Here is a 21,269-nt window from a genome sequence, read left to right on the forward strand (position 1 = left end):
AAATTTGTATTCGATACACGATTGGTCAATTTTTTAAGCATAACGTTTATGTAAATCACATCTACATACATTTTTCGTGTTCTATGATTAAAAGCCCGGGCTCCGTAAAGTTAGGTCACTGAAATCAAATTTTCTTGTAATAGTGTCCGTCAAACAGTTTTTCAACGATTTTTATTGAAATGTCTCACCATAGTCTGAAATCTACGAGCCATGGATACTGCGAAGCTATCTTCTCAACTTCGCCGAGAAATTCAAACAAAGAAAATACTATTCCCGCGATAAAAGCGTAAGCGCTTCATTGTTGACGTTTAATCTGGCAACCGTTGTGTTTTGCGTACACATTGCTTAACGGTTAAAAATTATTATTTTTTGTTCATATAAGAATTGTCGTAGGTTATATTGTTACAGAGTGTTTAATAAAAATAAATATTGTATTTTGTTAAATAAAAGTTTAAATATATGTTATTTTTAAATATAGATTTTGTTTTAGAGATTAATTTTATTAGATATTTTTACTTTTTGTATTTTATAATGGTTTCTATTATTAAATTAATACTTTCCAAAATAACGTAATTTGTTTTATGTTATAGAAAGAAAAATTTGCACCCTTCTTTCATATCTAATGAGCCATCTATCCCATCAAATAAAAGTCAAAGTGCAAATAAGAAGATACAGAGTTTTACACAGAGGACACCATCAAAACGTGAAGTAATAGACACATTAGGATCTTCAAATAAGTCATCCAATGTGGAGCTATCATGTTTTAAATCTGCAAATCCTGTAAAGCAGGAAAATCCAGTCTGTAATAATATTACATCGAATGAAAAATTGAAGACTCCTATCAAAACAAAATTTATAAACAGTTTATCCAGTGATAAGACTGTCATGCAATTTGGGACACCAAAGCATTCAAGGATAGCAAACACACCTAGTGTCAATTCAAAATATAATATTTTATCTACCACAAGAACACCATTGAAACGTTATTTTAGTGATCATGCTTTACCACAAAGCACTCCTGATTGTTTCAATACAGTTCACTTAGAAACCCCGTCTCACAAAATTGATGATATAGTAGTTGCAGAGCAAACAATATATGAAGGTGAAAGCAGTAATCTCACTGTTGGTATTCGCATTAGACCTTTGAATTCCAAGTAAGTAAAATTTTCTTGTAATTGTAATTTATATATATATATACACACACATGTAAAATTTTATTAGAAAATTAGAATTTACTTATATTAAAATTTTTTATGATAAAATTATTTTACAATAAATTTTTGTCTAATTGTATTTTATTATACTAATATACAACAAATATCGTATTACTTATGATATTTGAACATATTTTCAGAGAATCGAATGATTCAAAAGTTACAACAGTTGTGCAAGGAAGTGGCCAAAATGTTACAGTGGAATGTGAATCTGCACATCACACTTTTACATATGATCATTGCTTTGTTTCTTACAATGATCCACTCACACCTGGCCATGCCAATCAGGAAGTCGTCTTCCGTAATATGGTACTGCCTTTAGTACAAAATGCATTCGAGGGTTATAACGTCTGTTTATTTGCATATGGACAGACAGGATCTGGAAAGAGTTATAGCTTAATGGGCACAGAATCCACGCAGTTAACCGCGATACCGTTCGAAGAAAATGTTGGTATTATACCAAGATTTTGCCAGGAGATATTTACACAAGCGTGTGACAATCCACAAATTGAGACAACTGTAGAAATCAGCTATTTCGAAATATACAATGAAAAAATTCATGATCTTTTGACGAGCACAAATAACGGGTCAAAAAAGGCTCCTCTCAAAGTAAGGGAGCATCCTGTCTTTGGTCCTTATGTTGTAGACTTGAGTCAGCATTGTGTACAAAATTACAAAGATTTACAGGTACATTCATGATTTCAAACTTGCAAAATACAATTACAATTATTTTAAGTATAAATTTATCTTTTTTTCAATGTAAATCTTTTAGGCTTGGCTTAAAGTAGGAAATTCACAGAGAGCCACAGCCGCAACTGGTATGAATGAGAAAAGTTCACGGTCTCACAGTATTTTTAGTATTGTATTAACTCAGACACATTTGGACAATCAGTTGGACTGCAAATCACTTGATGCCAATCGTCGCAGCAAAATTAATTTGATTGACTTAGCTGGTAGCGAGAGATTGAGTCAAACTTCTGCTACTGGTGACAGATTAAGGGTTTGTTTCCTTTCACCTGTGCTGTATATGCGTCAAATAATGAATAATGACAAATTCTAATATTTTTTTTTATCCTTTGTCCTATATAGGAAGGGGTTTCTATTAATAAATCTTTACTTACATTGGGGAAGGTAATTGCGTCACTTACGGAGAACACAAGTAATCGTAAACAGGGTTTCGTACCGTATCGTGAATCAGTATTAACATGGCTGCTGAAGGTAAGTACTATTTCATTCAAGTACTGTATGGTTTAGATTATTACATGTTGAATCAGAAATAGAAATGCTAAATTTATTATCTTAACATTCTCTTGAAAATTGAGGATTTAATAAGAAATAACACAAGATTTAAATTATATAAATGTAAATATAAATTTTTAAGATATTTTGATCTTTTAGTTTGTTGCAAAGTATTGCATGAATATTTTTTCAAGTACTTAATGATTCTTACAACAAAATTTCAATATAGTTTTGGAATAAGATAAATTTTTTTATTGGAATGAGAGGAAATTTGTACACACACACACACACACGCACATACACACACGCACACACAACACACACAAATAAGGAAGGAAAAATTTAAAAAGACTTGCATTATTATTTATTGTTTATAATTTTTATTTTCAAGCAATCAAAGTGATGTTTAAAATCACCAAGCTTGTGAAGTGAAAATATTTGTGACAATATCATGGTTATATGCAATAATACAGTAACTTAAATATAAACCTTATTAGATAAATATTATCTCACTACATGATAAGTAAAAGCATATCAATACCGGCATTCTCCATATTTTTAATCGTCTTTAAAAAAATTAGAATCTTATCTCTCAGAGCTAACAATAAGTACATTATGTAATGCTATGTTACAAGTGAAATGTTAATGACATTTATGTGAATTAACTTACCAACTACACTATTCGCTATTCTTATAACGCACAATCATGTACTCAGTCTTATGCAACAATTAATTTTGAAACTTCATTAAATTTTCAAATTTTGATTATATTAAATTTTGCACAATTTTAGCTGATCTTAGTTGTTCCAGACAAAATAGTTACAGATAAATCTAAAAATTGTTATTACATTGATATTTTATTTCTTTTGCCTTTTTCAATGGTATAATTCATGTAGATTCATCATAGATTCAAAATTATTAATTATTAAAACCCTTATCAATGGTTATGAAAATTTATCAAAGCCACAGTAAACAGTCTTTATAAAAATTGGATATGTCCATTATTATGTAATTTTAGACATTCTATTTTTTTTTATATGACACAATAAATACATATTTGTAAGAAGCTATTTACATTCACATTTATACACAAAGATATTTATTGAACAATTAGCGCGCAGCAAATATTGATAAAACCTAATTGAACGAGTAAAGTAATTTACTGTGAGTACATCTTGATATAAATTTTTCATATTTCTTAAATAGCTTTATTTGATATAGTTCAAATAAATTTTATGAGTATTTCAGTCGATCGAAAGATTTGTTGCAATTTTTTAACAATTTATGCACTTATGTCAATCATGATTTTTATAATAATGGCAATGATATACATTTTCGTTAAAAATGATATACTTCAGTATAAATCTTGAGAATCCATTCATATTTTCGTCTTTAAAGATGCAAATTTTATATATACCATTAAAAAATTGTTGAATATCTGTAAAGTATAAAACACAATAATGATAGAAATTTAGAAGTCTATCATTATTGTGTTGTTATATAGAAATACATTTTGTCAAAAATAATAATTCAATGTAAGATAAACATAAGAACGTAATATAATCGTTAAAATTAAAGTAACTTCCTTATGTACGCATATTTACGGTTGCAGATATTATGCTTATATGAAGCTTATATTACTGTTTACAATACCAAAGAATTACGATTTCTGTTTTTCTGTATTGCGTGATTTCGCAGATTTATTTTGACTTGGATCTGCAGTTTTTTGCTCGCCGTGTGTCGTATCGTTCTCCTCTTCTTCCTGAATTCCTTCATGGCAGGAATCGCTTCGTGATTTACTTCTTATATAAACAGCTAGATTCCTCCTTTTCATTTCTTTGCATAAATAACAATTTTCTTTAGACAGTTCTCGCGTGCTGCGTCGAGTTTCTGATTTTTCTAAAACAATAACGTGAAACAAATCGTTGAGTGCGGTTTATTTTAATATTTGAAATTAATATCCGAGATATACAAGAATTTCATAGTAATGATTTTTCGTAGTAATGTAATGCCCGTCATAATTTTAATTGCAATAATTTTTACTGGTTACTATAAAATGCATCAATTTATCTTTTCAAACGCTATAAAACAAATATTTATTAAATAATTATGGAAAAAACAGTCCATAATTCACAGATTTACATAAATATTTAAACGATAATTCTTAATTCTTAAAATTTATATTTTTTTGCTTTGAAGTAATACCAATTAATTCTCAAGACTCAAGTAGTCTGAGTACTGCAAGTCGATTAAAGGACAGTTTTTTATTCCTATTATAATTATCCTCACTACAGCTTTGTGAAATACTTAATACGCGTATGTATTTTGTAGCAATTGCAAAAATTTTCATCTTGATATGTGAAAAACTCGTAGGTCCAGAGACTATGTGCGTTTTACGTTATATAAAGTTTGCTAGTCAAACCGGTTTATTTATTCTTCGGTACACTGAGTGTGCTGCATGAATATTTACGGGATTTTTTTCATTTAATGTATCAACGACGCAATTTATAAATGATAAAAACTTGGTATTTTTCGAGAAAAACTAGTCTCAAATCTGCGATCGTTCACGCGAATGCGAATAATCGGGTTATTAACATTTTTCTTATTTGCAATGATTCGTGTAATATGCAGATATTTATGTTCGAATTTTGCCTAATACTGAGTTTATTGAGATATTTACAAATATGCTAATGAGAATTAATTGAATCTTGTGCAATAAATATTTGTGTTTTATATCTCCATCAATTATACATATACATTAATATGATAATAACGATTATCCGCAAATGTGTTTGCGACGGAAATTAAATTATACACATTTATCATTCAAAGCTAGTAAATCCTTAGTTCGTTAAGATAAAAAATAATAATAGTTTCACAAAGTTTACTCAAACATTCAAATAATCTAATCATGTTTGCCAACTTCATCGAGCGATTAATTTTTAATTGCTTAAATGATTTTTTTCCCCCACATTATTACAGCGATTCTCACATATTTATTCATGTATGAGTAGGTTTCAAGAATAATTGTACCTTTTTGTTAACTTTGGATATAAATATCATTTAAATCACAATAAAATATAAACCAACAATAGATTAAAGTACAAAGTTAAAAAGAAAGATTAAAAAAACGTATTTTTTTATATCTAGAAATGTGTAAACAAATGTGTAAGAGAGTCACTGTGTACAAAATGATACAGTGAAGTTGTAAATTTTGCGTTATTTAATTGTGGCACGTGTGCTTGTTACTGACTTTGAAAAGGCTTAATTAAATTACACATCCAATACTGGCGAATGAATAATTAATGAAGATTTTGACAAACATCGGGATTGTCGCGTTTAATTCGCTTTTTAATAACGATAAGTGTCATTAAAAAACATCATCTTGTATGTATGCCAACAGGAAATGTTACGACCGTCACGATATACGATCACATTCATATTAATTAAAAAATTCTACCGTGTAATCTTGCATGCGCTCACTTGTAGCGCCAGTTGATTATATATTTTTACTTTGAGTCATGGAAATCCGTCGTTCCACCTTTTGACCACTTAAAGATCCTGGACGTGTCGCGTATTATAGCTTCTGGAGCTTGTCGCAAATACAGTGACGAATCGCAATTATGTTTATCCAATTGTGATTGATATGCAATTTTGTTTATAAGCTGAGAAGAATGATTTAGTCGTCTGATCACGTCTAGAAGATACGTTTCAAAAAAACTTCTTGAAGAACTTGTTTTATCTAAAAGATGTTTTTGCATTTCAGAAATTTCCAGAAGTCAGCGAGTTTTTTACAATTGATAATCAAGGCCGAACTGAGTTATCGCGTTTTAAATTTAAAAATCGCTTTATGAATATTGATAGAGAGATGTTGTGAAGCTCGAAACGCGATTCGGGTCATATAGCACATGGCCGCCTAAAGAAGCCAGCTAAAAATAGACACGTGTGTACCGCAGAAACATAGCATACGCATAATGCTGAACGTTAGAACTGAAATCACGCAACTCGCAATTTGCTCGTACGCTATCTCAAAATTCCTTATTTTAGATCATTTTTAAAAAATTTTATTTTATTATTTATTAAAGAATACACATTTTTTTTCTTTCAAAAATTGATAAGATTTTACATAATTGGCATAAACAGTGCAATATGTACTGATGATATCTTCAATAACAAGATACTTATTATTTTTTGCAACGCAATCATTGATCTTTAATCGATGCATTTTTTCTGAGACAAATACATATTTCTTAGGCCATAATATCAATAAACACAATTTTATCTGTGATATATCGCAACTTATCTTAAAATGTGATAACATGGGGGGATTTCTTTTTATTTATTCGTGTTAAGAACACGGATCGCGGCGCGAGGTGTGGTAAACAGGCGCGTGGAAGTGCATTGGATTGCCAATGTAATGCTTCTTAAACAATGTAAAACAAAGATTGGATATAATTGTGAATTTCGAGATACGCGTTTCGTAAATAAGTGTTCCATTTACTGGCGCCGATTTATACAATTATGTAATATGTTATCTGGTTACGAAGACGCAAAACAGAAACTAATTTGCATGAGAAACACATTGCAACACCAATGTGTTTCTCGTGTGCTTCTTTGAGAACAAAACAATGTATCCTCTTTTTTCCGTTCGCGATCGTATAATTTACGGTGTCTCGATAATTACAGCTATAAATACCGTAAAACTGCAAACGTGATTAAAGTTGCGGTCGCAAACGCGATTAATTATGTATATGAATGTGATTGACAAAGTGCAGAAATGTACCGAGATTTGCGATAACATTACAGTGATACTTTTCCCGTGTATAATATATTTAGATCGCGGTGCAATGCAATATATCTGATGATATGTGATAATAGGAAGTCACTCGCACATTGATTATTTGCCTTTTTGCATACGAATGCGTTAGCGAACTATCGACGCAGTAATTATCTTGAACTTGTCCTCTGTAAGGAATACTTATAATTTACGCCATTGTCAGTATTTCTAATCGATTCGATATGCTAAATATGTAATCGTTTCCGATGACGCATTTCGAGCGCAGCAAGCATAATAAAAATAATAATATAAATATAAATATTCAAATATAGATATAGAATAAAATTATTGGAAACTTATAAACAAACTATTGGAAATATCTGGAAAACTTTAGATAAAAAGATCTAAATATCTTCATAAAGATTTTTTCTTTTATTAAACTAAAATATTTTATATAATTTGAAATAATATCTTTATAAAATATTTCTTTGAATTTACGTTGTGTTTTAATATTTTATTAAGATCATTATTTGAAAAATACTTTTCTTATTAATCAAGTTTCTGCTGTGTGCTTCGAAATGTACATTTTGCAAGCGCAAAATATCTTACAACGCAGGTTTTCACAGTACAACGAAAGCTATTATCCGCAAATTCTCGCTGTTAATTATAACACTTCATTATAGCACTTTGCGGATATCGACGGTAATAAAAAATAATTTTTTACGATTGCAATCGCAAGGTATTTTACTCTGTTATACTCTGCATAATTTTGTATATATTTAATATCTTATTTTTCCTGCGAAAATTTGTTTATTTCTTTACTTCACTTGATTGTGAAAAACGTGGAAAGAAAAGCTATCGTACATGTGCTCAAAAATCGTAAGATTGACTTTATGATTTTTATTTTTTCTGAAACTCACCAAAAAGGCATGGCAATCTTTCTGCGATTAAATGTAAAAATTCTCAACAAAAAAATCACTTTTGCGACATTTTATTGTTTTTGCCGTTGATACGCGTTTATATGAATCACTGCCCCGCCCTCATCCGACGTAACAAACAAATTCTCCGTCAATATGTATGCTAATACAGACAAATATAACTTGCTGCGTAGCCGTACGTGCGATGCAGCAGAACTAACGATTATTATTTTTGCAATTTGCTCGTAGTTCGACGAATTTTCCGCAATTTTATCCGGACTTCCGATTACATTTATCACGGTTTCCTTCATTATTTTCTTTTTATATGCTTTATTCGCATGTTTTCTATACCTTTTAATTTGCTTATTCGAAATATCTCGGATATTTGAAATATTCATTTATTTTCATAAACAACTTGGAAAGCTGATTAAACCAAAGGAGTCTATCAAGTTTTATATGAAAAATATTTAAAAAAATGAGACGTTATGAATCATACAAGGCGTATTGTTTAAAGTAAATTCTTTAGTTATATGGATAGGCGAAAGGAAGCATGGTTAGTAGAAAGCACATGGCCAGATGTCACTTATAATGATGGTTTTCCACGAAGGGACACAAATCGACACAAGTATCATATCCCTGTCTTTGTTCGATATTCAATGAGCAACAGAGAGAATAATACTTTTGGATCAACTCGCGTCCCTTGCTGGAAAAAAAACCAACAATAATTTTTAAGTAACGAAGAAATATATTGATACGCGTACATTATCACGAATGTTATTTGAAATATTTATGTGTTCGGATATATATTTATGCTCTCTCTTTCAATAACTCAAACTAAAGAAAAATTTTTATACCTGAAAAATCGACTGTTATACAGTAGAATTTTCAAATATATTTCTCGAATAGTTTGACTCACAGAGAAGATTAATGGTTTATCGGAAAAATATATTTGAAAATTCTACTGTATAACGGTCGGTTTTCAGGTATAAGAATTTTTCTACTCAAGTACAAAAATCGTCCCATGCTGATAGCTATAAAATTGGAGATAAGATATGTTCCTTTGCAAAGACATTACAGTCTTATAATTGGCGATAATGACGACATGAGTTAATTAATAATTTTTTTTCTCCCTGAAAATAATAGTTTTTGTTTAGATATTCCTAAAAATTATTTCTTAAAAATGTTTCTTTTTTCTAAACTTTCAGTATTCATTATTTATTTTTCCGTGTTTATTTATATTTAAGCTTAAAAAAAAAGTAAATACAAATTTAAACAATGAACAAGCATGTGTTTAAAATACTTCTTTTATTTTCGTTATCTTATGCTTAAAAATGCATAAAAAAATTAGAAATGGAAATACTTCTTCGTTTATCAATTAACATTTATCGTAAGATTACAATTTAGCATATTTTATTGTCTAAATTTCACGTGCCGACTGCAAAATTGCGTTGAGTAAACGTTATCTGTATTTATCACAATTATCTGCACAAACATCTGCTGCGTTTCGGGAAATTATGCATGATTGCACTGTGATCTAATCCAGTTCCCAAGATATCAATCTAAAATTTCATTTATAGATTCTTTAACCAATACACTTAATTTTTCTTTAGCGAAAATTATAGAAAGAAATATAACAATTTTTAAAAACAATTTTTGTTAAATGTCAGGATAACACGTCACCTTAATGTAAGTCGACATTCTGTTAATTAAAAACTCCATACTTTCACATTCCTGTTAAGAAAAAAATTGATCTTGAACTGTAATTGATCCAAAGAAACATTTAGTGCGACCGCTCAAGAAAATACGTTTGCCACGTGGAATATGTAAGCATAATATACAACGAAGCGCTATATTATCATTCACTATTATCAACGTTATTAATTATTCGAATGCGTTCGCAGCTATGAGCTATTAAACTATGATTAAAGACCAAACAGATCGCTTGAATTTTTGCCATGTGAAAACGCAACGATTTCGCTCTTTCGACAAAACACTATCGAGCATCGTCGAGCAAATTGAAACAGCTCTGTATACTCACTGTTGCCGCACTTGAAGTAGTCCTGGTTCCACGGTTGCTCGTAGTCGCGATACTGCGGATTTCGCGAGTACCCATATGTGAACACTTCCGGTATGTAAACAAGATCCATGGCTTTTTTCGGGGACGATCAGTGAAAGAGACTATTGTTATTGAAGATTGTCAGTGCGGATTTGTTAGCAAATGATTTTTCCGTCAGTGGCTCGTTCACCGCAGCATCATTCTCTTTGCTCAGAGTACGTCAAGTTTTACCTTCTGTGCCCGAGCGTCGTGTCACCGTTTGTGCTCGATCGCAGAAACGCAGTTTCTTTTTCTTCTACCGCGGAGAAAAAGCGTTCGTTTCGACCTGTAGCCTACAACTTTTGCTTTATACTAACGAAGCATGAACGCCTAACGCACGTAATGTTTATCTGTCGGTCTTTCCCACTCCGCTTCACCGGTTCTCCGCTGCGTCCCCCCCCCCCCTCCTCCTCCTCTCCCGTCTTCCATATTTCTTCCGTAACATATCTTCCCGGCCTTCGGGGTACGCGTACGCTCGTTTACGTTCTGCGGTGCCCCACCTTCCGCTCCACCAATCATCTTCGTCGCTTCTCTCGATTTTGTGCGACGCGCAAAAGGTAACAAACACGCGCGACGAAGAAAGCCGCATGCGTGCGTGCTTCCGTGCTTGTTGCATGAGTACATGCGTACGTGCGTATTAGCGCGTGCGCCTACACGAACGTTGATTCTCAATATTTTATACATTAACTCGCCGTTTTTTTTTTCTTTTCTTTTTTTCTTTTCTCCCACAATTGTACGCATTGCACTCTACATCCTCTACATTATATTTTTATTTTTGTTGACTATTTTAATGTTTTTTTTTGTAATTAAATAAAGACAAAATATATATATTATAGAATTAAAACGTATTGGGCATTTGCCCACAAACGTTACGAATATTGGCAGATTGATCAATTTGATTTGTCAATCTGTCAATATTGCTAACATTTGGCTATTTGGTATAATGCTCATTTTTCATAATATATTTATTATATTTATAATAATAATAATATAACAGTTATAATTATTATTATCGTACTATTGAACACATACAGGAAAAAAGAAAGAAAAGAGAGATGAAATTGCGCAGTAGATGATATTGTACACATGTTTCAATGATGATCAAGCTTTATTGTGCTTTGAACTCGTTATCAATGCCAATCTTATGATACATATCGATGATTATTACGTACAATGAAATTAATGAAACGATAAATGATCCGAAAATTTTATGCTGATATTATTAGCAAAAGAGATCGCAATATGAGAACAGAAATAATATCTAATTTGATTTCTGATATTATGCTTCACTCATTAATTGATATAATAAATAATACGTGGGATTTTCCTCAAATAATTTTTTATAAACTCTGGAATAATTGTTTTCCTAGGTTTTTTTTCATAAATTTACATGGTTTTCAATGATAAAACTTTTTTACATGCGAGTATGGAAATTTTAAGGCAACTATAAACTCAACGCATTTGAAGATAACAATACATTTAAAACACGACATTAGCATAACAGATATAGATAGAAAAATTTCAATCACCGGAAAGCTTTTTTTTATTTTAACAATTCTTGTAATGTAACAATTACTTATAATCAGTAAACAGTGCGTACTTGGCGCGTGAAATGTCTTAAATCGCTAATTATTATTTTGATACTCAATTTAAAAAATCTATTTTATGTTTATTTCATTCTAGCAGAATATTAATAGAAATTATCTGTGTTTCATGTGATGTCAAATTATTTGTTTTTCATTGAAATTTTTTATCGGTACGCAATTAATTGCTAATTTACTTGTAAATTGGAAGTTAAGGATTAAGAATGAATTGCAAAATAAAATTCGAGAATAGAATTTAAAGATAAAAGTTAGCGAAATTATATTTTCACTTAAGATATCATATCTTAAGAGGCCCTCGAACAAAGGATGTAATCAAAGAATCTAGCTTTCAAAATCTAATCATTCTTTTTGATGCGTAGAGAATTCCCCATTGATCGATGACAATATAGATCGATAACAATACCTGATAATTGGATTTGTAACTGATTAGATTTGCGGTTAGATTAGATTAAATTTATTTCTGCCGGCGTTTAATGCCTTTTAGTACAATACGCGATAAACACTTTATCTCTTACTATGTGGACTGTGTCGGATTCAGATAAAAATATACAATACATTTTAACAATATATGCATTTGAAGTACCACGAATTAAGTCGCCGTGCAAATATTTTGGCATTAATTATGCAAAGTCATGCATTTTATCTAAGTCTCGTGATTTGTAAAATTTATAATACACAAAATGCATAGTGAAACAGTTAAAAAAATTAAATAGATATACAAAAATATTTCCTATGTTTTTGCAGGAAAGTTTGGGAGGAAATTCACGGACGGCAATGCTGGGGACGATATCACCAGCAAATATTCATGTGGAAGAGACTTTAGCGACTCTTCGTTACGCCTGCCAGGCTAGAGCTATAGTCAATCGAATTCGTATCAATGAGGATCCACATGATCGGCAAATTCGGTAAAGTAGTCTAATTTAGTGCGATAAAAGTTATATCAAAACTACAAAACTGTTTTGCAAATAAAAATTGTTAATATGAAGAAAAATATGATATATAATAATTAAAGTTTCATTATTTTTATAGATAACGAAGGTGAATACATAATTTAATGATTTAATTTATTTTTAAACTTCTAACAGCGAATTAAAAGCTGAAGTTCTACGTTTACGTGGGGTACGCGAGGGATATGAAAAGCAACTTGGAGTTGTACCTCGTCGATTGCTCGATTGCATCGAGCCAATTCGCCCGACAGAGAAGCCCGACAGAGAAGTTAAGCGAAAGCAAAAGGAGATTGATGAGCTGAAGGATCAATTGAAGAAAACAGAAGAACAACTGGCTGCCACTCAAATGTAAGTGAAATTGTTTGATCCCTTGCAGGCGAATAAATTATGAAGCAAGTTCGATAAAATTTAAGTCCGTCTATATTATCGATTCTTTTTTACCAGATATTAGAAGAAGAAAAATAAATTCTTGTACTAGCGCGATAATTTTATAAAATATGGTTTTTAAACACGGATATACATATATATAATAATAGATGTATTTTAGTTTTATTCTTATTGTCGGTTAATTAAATTATTTCTGTTTGGTTTAAAGGGCCGGAAGCTATAATTTAATCTTACAATTGTAAATAAAATTGGCCAAAGTTTTTCAGGATATTAAATATGCACTTGTAAATACGTGATATTATTAGGTCTGAAAAGGTTTCGCAAATTTTACTAGCGACTTTTCCGACTCGAATTAAGACTTAATCGTTAGCCACGTATAATTACAGGAGCTGGAGCGAAAAGTTCCAGAAAGCCGAGGAGAAGAAGAGTTCGGAGCTGAAATATTTGCGTCGTTGCGGAATCGCCATTGAGATCGATTTTCACGAAAGAGACAAACATCCTTGTCTTGTAAATCTCGCGGCCGATCCTATGTTATCCGGTACGCTTTTGTATCTCATACCTCCAGGTTTGGTCCGTGTTGGAAAAAATAGCGGATCCGAAGCCATTTCCAGAAAGCTGGACATCTTGTTGGACGGGCCTCTTGTTAGAGAGTTGCATTGGTTAGTCATGGACTGTGCGTGTTTGTTTTACGTGCTTGGGTAGAGTGAAAAAAAGAAAGAGAATGGAATGAGTCTGTGAGAGAAAGAGGGAGATGTTTTTTTAGAATCGAAGGCTGATTTTCTCCTTTTTCCAAACATGTCTTAACAATGTTATTTTTTTTGTATCTTTTGTTTCGATAACTTCAAAAAGCTTCCTGGACATGCTGCATAGTTGAGAAATACGAAATATTCTACATAAATTATTTATGCTATTTTTCCTTTAAAATACTATACGTTTTTGTTAAGCATTTGTAAAAATCTAGGAGGCATTCCTGAAAGCTATTTCGTGAAAGTTTTTTAAATTCCGCCATCGGCATTGTAAATGATGTCAGTAAAAACGTTGTTGCTTCATTAACATTTATAGTAGTAAATCTGAAATTTTTTTTTTAATATTCTACGTACTTGTTGAAATATGGTTGATGTCTTTGTAAAACAATTTTTCTTGTTTGAATATTTCTGTAAACTCCAATTCCGGGAACATTTTGAAACTGCCACTCTTCTGTTCATCAGCATGCATTGCATCATTTGTTATTCCTTATAACAAATTAATAATTTCTAATCTTAATGCCCGTGTAATGTTGCTATTGCGCAATAAATTGTACAGCAATGATTGATTATAAAAACAAATTGTTTTATCAATTAGATGGACGGAAGCGAAAACAATTTTGATGTTTTTTTTTTGTAATTTTGAGGTGTTATTGGTTTCCTATCCAACATTCACATTCTGTTTATATACTTTTATATATTTGCTATGGATGTCATTTTACATTATATAGGTTGCAGTAGGAATTCATGAAATCGCCATATAAATTGGAATCTAAACAAATCGGAGATTTACGATGTACTATTAAAATTGTACTTATCATTGCCAGTAAATATACAACTTGCAGCTTGCTTGTAAAATAGATGCGCTTATGCATATACCATTTGACGAAAACTAAATATTCACTAAAATACAAATATCACGCTTATTCTAATTTTTTCTGAATTATTGAATTCTGTTAATATAAATGCATGACTGGTGTTTTTAATCTTTTTCCTTTTGAATTATATATCGTATATATTAATATATTGATATACTTTATATGGCCGCTTGTTATATTTTCTTTTCCTTTTTCTCAGTTCCATTGAAAATAACGAGGGCAAATTAATTTTAACACCGGAAATGGACGGAGACACGTACGTCAATGGCCAGGTAATAATAATCAACAATATATTGTTGCTTATTTCTAAGAGATTTGATATTAATTAAAGATATTGTTGCTTTTCAGATAGTGACTGGGAAACTTATGCTCAAACATGGTGATCGTTTAGTCATCGGTGGCAATCACTATTTCAAAGTGCTAAATCCATATGATGATTCCTGCAATGTTAAACTTTCCACGCAAGCGATAGATTTCGAGTTTGCGCATCAAGAAATCCTCCGAATACAAGAAGAAAAGTATATATTGCTTGTTAAAATAGATATAAATAGACCGTTCTTCAAAGTTCAAAATTTCAAGAGAAAGACAAAAGTTAATTGGAGTAAATAATTAGGTCATTAATGAGTGTTTTGATAATGGTAGTAAACATGCGAATTTCTTTATATCACTAGTATAGATAATAGTATAGATAACAATAACAAACTCACTTATCATTAAGGAGAACCCAATTAAAACATTTGGCATTTTTGTGATTACTATCTTTACTATCATTAATTACCTAAACAATTTCGCGTTCTTATGATTATTATCAAAACAATCGTTAGTGACACGAATATGATCATATGATAATTATGCTCTAGCTGAAATTATCTTTCCATTAACAATTCTTATCGATAATTATTGCATAATTATTTTTTACTGCATTTTGAATTTTTTTTAATTGCATAACAATTTTTTTTCAACAGATTAAGAGCAGAACTGGAGGAATCGAAGCAAAAAGCGATAAAGGAACTAGAAAATGCAAAGCGTGAGGTAGAATTGCAACTTGGTTCGCAGAAATCGACGTACGAGCACAAGATCGAAGTTCTCGGTTCCACTTTGGAAGAGCAAAAACACGCACTCGAACAAATTAATCGTAGAAAGAAAGAGTTGGAATTGGAGAAGGAGTTACTGGCCACAGAAGTTGAAACGAATAATAAAATCAAGAAAATACAACTGGAGCAAAGTCATGAGAGACTATCGCCGTACAAATCAAACTTTCTGCAAGAACTGGAGAGTATTCTGAATGAGAAAGCTGCCGATATTGAGAGTGCGCTAAAGACGAAACTTGACAAGGAAACGATAACCGCCGGTGGAATTAGTCTGCACGAAATGCAAGTACTCGTCAAAGAAGCGACACAGCGGTGTAAAGAAGCCGGTTTTAATTACGTGAGTTATCTTGTAATAATTGTATACGCAAATTATGCATTGTTTAGTAAATTGTGGTAAGAGTGACTAGATGATTCCTCGTATAAAAATGAGTGGAAAATATAAAATAAGTAAATACATAATTTTTGAGAAACTGCATTTGAATATTGAAATAGTGTGGGTTTCTTGAACAGTTGGATCGCGTAATCTTTGAATTTGATGATATAACTATAATTATGATAAATGATAAAATATAAGAACTAATATCTTTTTTGGTTTTAAATCTCTTGGCATAGTGAGATATCGTAAATACACAGATATATACTAGAAGCTTGTGCACCTTGACCGTAAATTGTTATAAAAAACTGTGATCAGCACATATTAGAAGCAAACAAATGAAGCATACTCTTTTCTCTCTGCAATTTATTCAATAATTATAAAAAACTTATTTTACAATTTTTATTAATTTTTTAATAAGAAATTATCTGAGCAGTTTGTACTATAATTTATTAGACATTAAATAATAAATTCTGCATATATAGATAGTTAATATTTTCTCCAGATCTTGATGTTACTTTTTATTTCTAGGAGTTTTACCAACAACAAACTATAGTAAAAAAGAGTTTGCGACCAGTAATTCGCGTTCGCGATAAAACGCGTATGATGGAAGCTCTGTTGCAACCAATAGTCTTTCTAAATTGGGTTCATCGGTTGAGAAATTGCGACATAGAGAGTTCTATAAAAGAACTGGAAAATTTCGATTCTTATTGGGAGTCTTACGATGAAACGGAAGTATTTGAAGACTCCTTGAATGGCAGTAAAATTTCGATAAACATGACACCTGTGAAGAAGCAACTGAATGAGAGCATCCATCAATTCTCCATGGATACGTCGATGTTCGAAGCGACGTTCAGTGATCAAACATCTGTAACATACGATCAACAGGAAGATGTAAATGCGTGTCTCGTTCAAATTGAAGTCGCTGCGAAAACATTGAATAAGTTGTGTCATCGGTATCAGAAGCTCGACACGAAACCGATCATTGAATCATTATCAAAGATGCAGGATATTATTGAAACTTTAAAAGGTATCTTTCAGAGCACAGAGTCAAGTGAATGTGAGGATACAAGTGGAACTTCGATAAACAGCGCCAACAATACTGTTATCGACATGACAATCGACATAAAGAATATTTTTCAAAGTAAAGACAAGACAAGCGAATGCGAAGAAAGGCATGAAACTTCGATGAACAACGTTAGCAATGTCAATAACGAAGTTAAACCATTAAAAATGGAAAATTTTAAAAATTCGGCCAGTCGCAATATGTCACCGAAGAAGCCTAGTATACATGACAATGTGTTAGATGCGAAAACCAGAAGTGCTCAAAAGAACGTGAAGTTTTTTAATAAAACCAATCGTTAATAAACCTCACAGAACAATAAAGCAATAATTATTTAAAATAATCATTATTTTTAAGTAAACTTGCGCTATTATCGTTTTAAAGATATTTTACAAAAAAACGCATTGTAATGATATTATAATAATGATACATATCATATCACAGTTTTAGACTTAGAAAACATTTCATTAATTTATACGTTTTAATGTATCTTAATGTATTTTAAATAATTTATTAGAAATGCATTTTGAATTTTCACCGTTATTTATAATTTTATCTTTTCCATTTAACTTTTTAATTTTGCCTATGTTAAAACACGACTTCTTTTTGTATAATCAAATTAAGAGGCTTAGTACAAAATTTACACATAATATATATTTTAAAAATATGTTAGATTAGAGATGTCACAATTTAAGAATATTAAGTGAAATATATTTTGTATATTATCTATGTAAGCTCAGTTAGCTATACACTGTCGCATATGCCAATGATTAAAGTAAGAGTTTCCAATTCTTATTTTTAAAGTTTTAATTTTCTCATATTTAAAATTAAAGATTTAATTTACAATCTAATGTTATTGACGGAATTAAAAAATTTAAGCTTGCGAATGTAAAAAGAATGTTTGACTAAAAATATTATAAAATTCATATCTATGTGCCATAAGAATAAATTTTTATATATGAAATGTCAAGAGTGAATAATAATATTAGGCTAAGTTTAATTGTGAAAATAAATTTGATAAAGAATTGTCAGACAAATTGCATTTATTAGAAATTTAATATATCAATCAAAGTAATCCTCAATATCAATATTAGGATTTAACAAATCTTCTCCATACATACTTAAGTCCAACTGATTAAGTATTAAATTTTCGCACATTTCTTCCAAGTCAGTTTCCCCGATGAGCACGGCACCTTGCATTTTACCATCTTCCAGAATAATCTTAACATACTCTTGATCTTTAGTGATTCGCAAAAGTATCTCATAATTCTTTCCCAAAGTCTGTCCGTTGTACAAGCCAAGTAGCACAACTTTGTAGTTAAAAAATTTAGTTACGTGAGTAAAAAGTTCAAAGCAAAAGTCTTGCAAGAATTCTTCACTTTTTAAATTCGAGACCATTGATTTAGCAACGTAGCGACCCATCTGATGAGCCTGCGTCCAGAGTCTCATCTGAAACCAGTGTTTCGCTTTTGACCAGTTTGCGGTACACACGTCTCCAGCAGCATAGATATCCTTCTCTGAAGTTTTCAGCTCCCAATCTACTGACAACCCAGCATCCTCCCCTCTTTTCAGATGTTCCAATCCACATATGTTAGAATTTGGGATAACACCTGTTGCTGAAATGATAAGATCACACCCGATGATTTTACCGTTCGTTAATTGCGCGTAGATTGGCCATTCTTCTGTAGAATCCAACTGCTTTTGTTCCTCGGTAGTGAATAATTTCGCTATTTCACATTCGTACTCAACATGCACATTTGTACGTGTAAAGAGTGCACCATTCATATTAAAGCTGTTGTGCCAATCTGGACCAAGAGCAGCTCCGTTTTTAACTGGTGCGCTATCTGATATTACATATCTCATTCTTTTGGTTGGCACATCTTTACTAAGCTCTTGTGACTCATCGGACTTGGAAGAAATCTTGTTTAAAAAGAATTCAGCAGCTCCAGGATCAACAAAGGTTGCAGAAATGTGTTTATCTTTAATTACCCAAACTATTTCAACACCTTTAACCTCGTGTACAATTTCGGTAGCAATTCCCCCATTACCAACAATTATGACTTTTTTGGTGTTTTTAAGTCTCTCAGAAAATTGTAATACGGATTCTGTATCACGAATACCTATAACAAGATCATTATTTTCTGCTATCAATTTGGGTTTTGCGCCAGTACAAAGGCATAACATTTTGAAATTTATGATCTTTCCACTGCTGAGTTCTATTTTTTTCCTAGCTGTGTCAATCTTAACTACAGTATCATGAAGAACTTGTAACATCTCGTGTTTTTCACCAAAAGAGATTGCACTTTTCTCTTCTATATCAAAATGCATTAATGTTTTGCCTAGTGGAACTACATTTGTCACAGCTTTTATCAGGGGACTAGCGGTAATTAAAATTATACTTTCCTCAGGAGCGAGAAAACTCAATCCTTCGGCACAAGATACCCCAGCAATGCCACCTCCCACTATGACAAAAGTGGACTCCATTTCTTCCATATGTTCCTTGGATTCATTCATATTTAACAAAAAAGTACATATCACATTACAGCGATAATAAAAACTAATTATTCTTTGCTGGTTTCCAATCTGAGTAATTATATTGTCTTATAGGGACATCAAACGTGATAGTCCCATAATCCTTAGCTCTGAGTAATGCAATTAAAAGTTCTTTGTGCCTCTTTTGACAAATATTTGTCTTTCTGTAAATATATAAAAAATAAATATATAAATATATGTGCCAAAAAAATATAATAAACTACTGAAATAATTAATAAAATTTAGACATTACTTACGTATAACTTATAACATCGCCGTTATATTTGTTGATAAACTGTTCAAGCAGTTTGATGTTTCTATAATCAAGTACGAGATATTCATCTCTACATATGGGACAAGGACTTCCAGTAGAGATTACACCGGCTCTCTAAATTATACAAGATTGTTAAAAACATTGTATCAATTGTATAATACATAGAAAAATTTGAATACATACTATGCAAGTCTTTCGAGTCTTTTTTGGTGGAAACGCTCCTTTGTGATTTCTTCTATATAATTTCCACACTGGATCATCTCCGTATGTTTTTTTATAAGCTAGATTTTGTAACAATTACATTAATATAATAATCTTATCACATAAACTTACTTATAAGCTAAACTTTGTGATATATAACATAGCTCATAAACAATTTCTAACCATCACTATTCATATAGTTGATGCTTGTTTCTACTGAAACAATTGGTCTAAGGGCAACTTTGGGAGCATCTGGATTCTCAGCTTCAGCTATATTTCCTTCTTCTGTATTATCAGAACAACGTGCAACCGAAAATGTGATAGCTCTTGCTGGATCGAGCTGTGAATAATTTAAATCTATAAAAAACATTGGCTTAAATATTGTTTCTTAGTTACTTTGCAAACTTACTTTATGAGATAAACTCGCTCGCGCCAGCGTTCCAATTCGATGTAATGTATTAAGAATCGACATATTTCGCAAGTTATAACGAATATTACGTAGAGTTTCGTGAGGTTAAACAGCGTGTGAATCAGGTAACATCGAATATATTCACAGTGTTTAAGTTCTATGTACATACACTACTGTGAACGAATCATAACAGAAAACAATGCGTTTACAATCTTTAATATGAATAGACTTGTCAATGTGCGATATTCTGATTGTCCAATAGAAAAATGTGCTTAATAGAAATTTTTATTGATAATATATTTGTCACTAAAAAATAAAGTTTTTGATTGGGAACGGATCTATACAATAGCATATGTCGGATGATGTATTCATGTCGGTTTGCCTTAAGCATGTCATTATTTTAAGGTTTGTTCGAGTTACGTATAGATCGGAGCATAAGCTGCGTTCAGCAGAATGAAGCGCTCAATAAGCGATTAGTGATGCATTGCAATAGTTGGGAATGTTCTGCTGAACGCTACTTTAGGG

At 31.3% G+C, this 21,269-nt stretch overlaps 4 protein-coding genes across 5 annotated transcripts; 1 reads left to right on the forward strand and 3 right to left on the reverse strand.

Moving 5' to 3' along the window:
• Positions 1-90: 90 nt before the first annotated feature.
• On the forward strand, positions 91-18,365 carry neb (nebbish). 2 transcript variants are annotated; one of them, XM_012373415.2, is made up of 12 exons: positions 91-286; positions 591-1,154; positions 1,355-1,901; positions 1,987-2,214; positions 2,304-2,432; positions 12,591-12,751; positions 12,932-13,141; positions 13,567-13,839; positions 15,001-15,073; positions 15,150-15,319; positions 15,767-16,229; positions 16,797-18,365. In XM_012373415.2, the coding sequence occupies exons 1-12, from the start codon at positions 180-182 to the stop codon at positions 17,628-17,630; spliced, it is 3,759 nt and encodes a 1,252-aa protein (XP_012228838.1). In that variant the 5' UTR covers positions 91-179; the 3' UTR covers positions 17,631-18,365. The 2 variants fall into 2 exon arrangements, with proteins under 2 accessions (XP_012228838.1, XP_012228839.1); XM_012373416.2 differs by lacking the exon at positions 13,567-13,839.
• Positions 2,811-10,600, reverse strand: fok (fledgling of Klp38B). Its single transcript, XM_012373417.2, has 2 exons — positions 10,186-10,600; positions 2,811-4,352 (listed from the first exon to the last, which is right to left on the reverse strand). The coding sequence occupies exons 1-2, from the start codon at positions 10,292-10,294 to the stop codon at positions 4,114-4,116; spliced, it is 348 nt and encodes a 115-aa protein (XP_012228840.1). The 5' UTR covers positions 10,295-10,600; the 3' UTR covers positions 2,811-4,113.
• Positions 18,354-19,842, reverse strand: Pyroxd1 (pyridine nucleotide-disulfide oxidoreductase domain 1). Its single transcript, XM_012373400.2, has one exon. The coding sequence runs from the start codon at positions 19,840-19,842 to the stop codon at positions 18,391-18,393; it is 1,452 nt and encodes a 483-aa protein (XP_012228823.1). The 3' UTR covers positions 18,354-18,390.
• Positions 19,808-20,940, reverse strand: mRpS18B (mitochondrial ribosomal protein S18B). The gene is made up of 5 exons (XM_012373404.2): positions 20,745-20,940; positions 20,519-20,675; positions 20,318-20,415; positions 20,118-20,248; positions 19,808-20,024 (listed from the first exon to the last, which is right to left on the reverse strand). Exons 1-5 carry the CDS (start codon positions 20,805-20,807, stop codon positions 19,886-19,888), a joined length of 588 nt encoding a protein of 195 aa, XP_012228827.1. The 5' UTR covers positions 20,808-20,940; the 3' UTR covers positions 19,808-19,885.
• Positions 20,941-21,269: the final 329 nt, after the last annotated feature.

The sequence above is a fragment of the Linepithema humile genome, chromosome 3 (assembly GCF_040581485.1).
Source record: "Linepithema humile isolate Giens D197 chromosome 3, Lhum_UNIL_v1.0, whole genome shotgun sequence".
In the NCBI taxonomy this organism is placed as follows: domain Eukaryota; kingdom Metazoa; phylum Arthropoda; class Insecta; order Hymenoptera; family Formicidae; genus Linepithema; species Linepithema humile.

What these genes read in the sequence shown, in the direction of transcription:
- neb (XM_012373415.2), top strand. Translation starts at nt 180, where the DNA reads ATGTCTCACCATAGTCTGAAATCTACGAGCCATGGATACTGCGAAGCT. An exon ending in ACTATTCCCGCGATAAAAGC is followed by an intron (nt 287 to 590) that starts GTAAGCGCTTCA and finishes TTTATGTTATAG; the next exon opens with AAAGAAAAATTTGCACCCTT. An exon ending in ATTAGACCTTTGAATTCCAA is followed by an intron (nt 1,155 to 1,354) that starts GTAAGTAAAATT and finishes ACATATTTTCAG; the next exon opens with AGAATCGAATGATTCAAAAG.
- fok (XM_012373417.2), bottom strand. Translation starts at nt 10,294, where the DNA reads ATGGATCTTGTTTACATACCGGAAGTGTTCACATATGGGTACTCGCGA. An exon ending in CTACTTCAAGTGCGGCAACA is followed by an intron (nt 4,353 to 10,185) that starts GTGAGTATACAG and finishes TTATTGTTTTAG; the next exon opens with AAAAATCAGAAACTCGACGC.
- Pyroxd1 (XM_012373400.2), bottom strand. Translation starts at nt 19,842, where the DNA reads ATGAATGAATCCAAGGAACATATGGAAGAAATGGAGTCCACTTTTGTC.
- mRpS18B (XM_012373404.2), bottom strand. Translation starts at nt 20,807, where the DNA reads ATGTCGATTCTTAATACATTACATCGAATTGGAACGCTGGCGCGAGCG. An exon ending in CAACTATATGAATAGTGATG is followed by an intron (nt 20,416 to 20,518) that starts GTTAGAAATTGT and finishes TACAAAATCTAG; the next exon opens with CTTATAAAAAAACATACGGA. An exon ending in GGCGATGTTATAAGTTATAC is followed by an intron (nt 20,025 to 20,117) that starts GTAAGTAATGTC and finishes ATATATTTACAG; the next exon opens with AAAGACAAATATTTGTCAAA.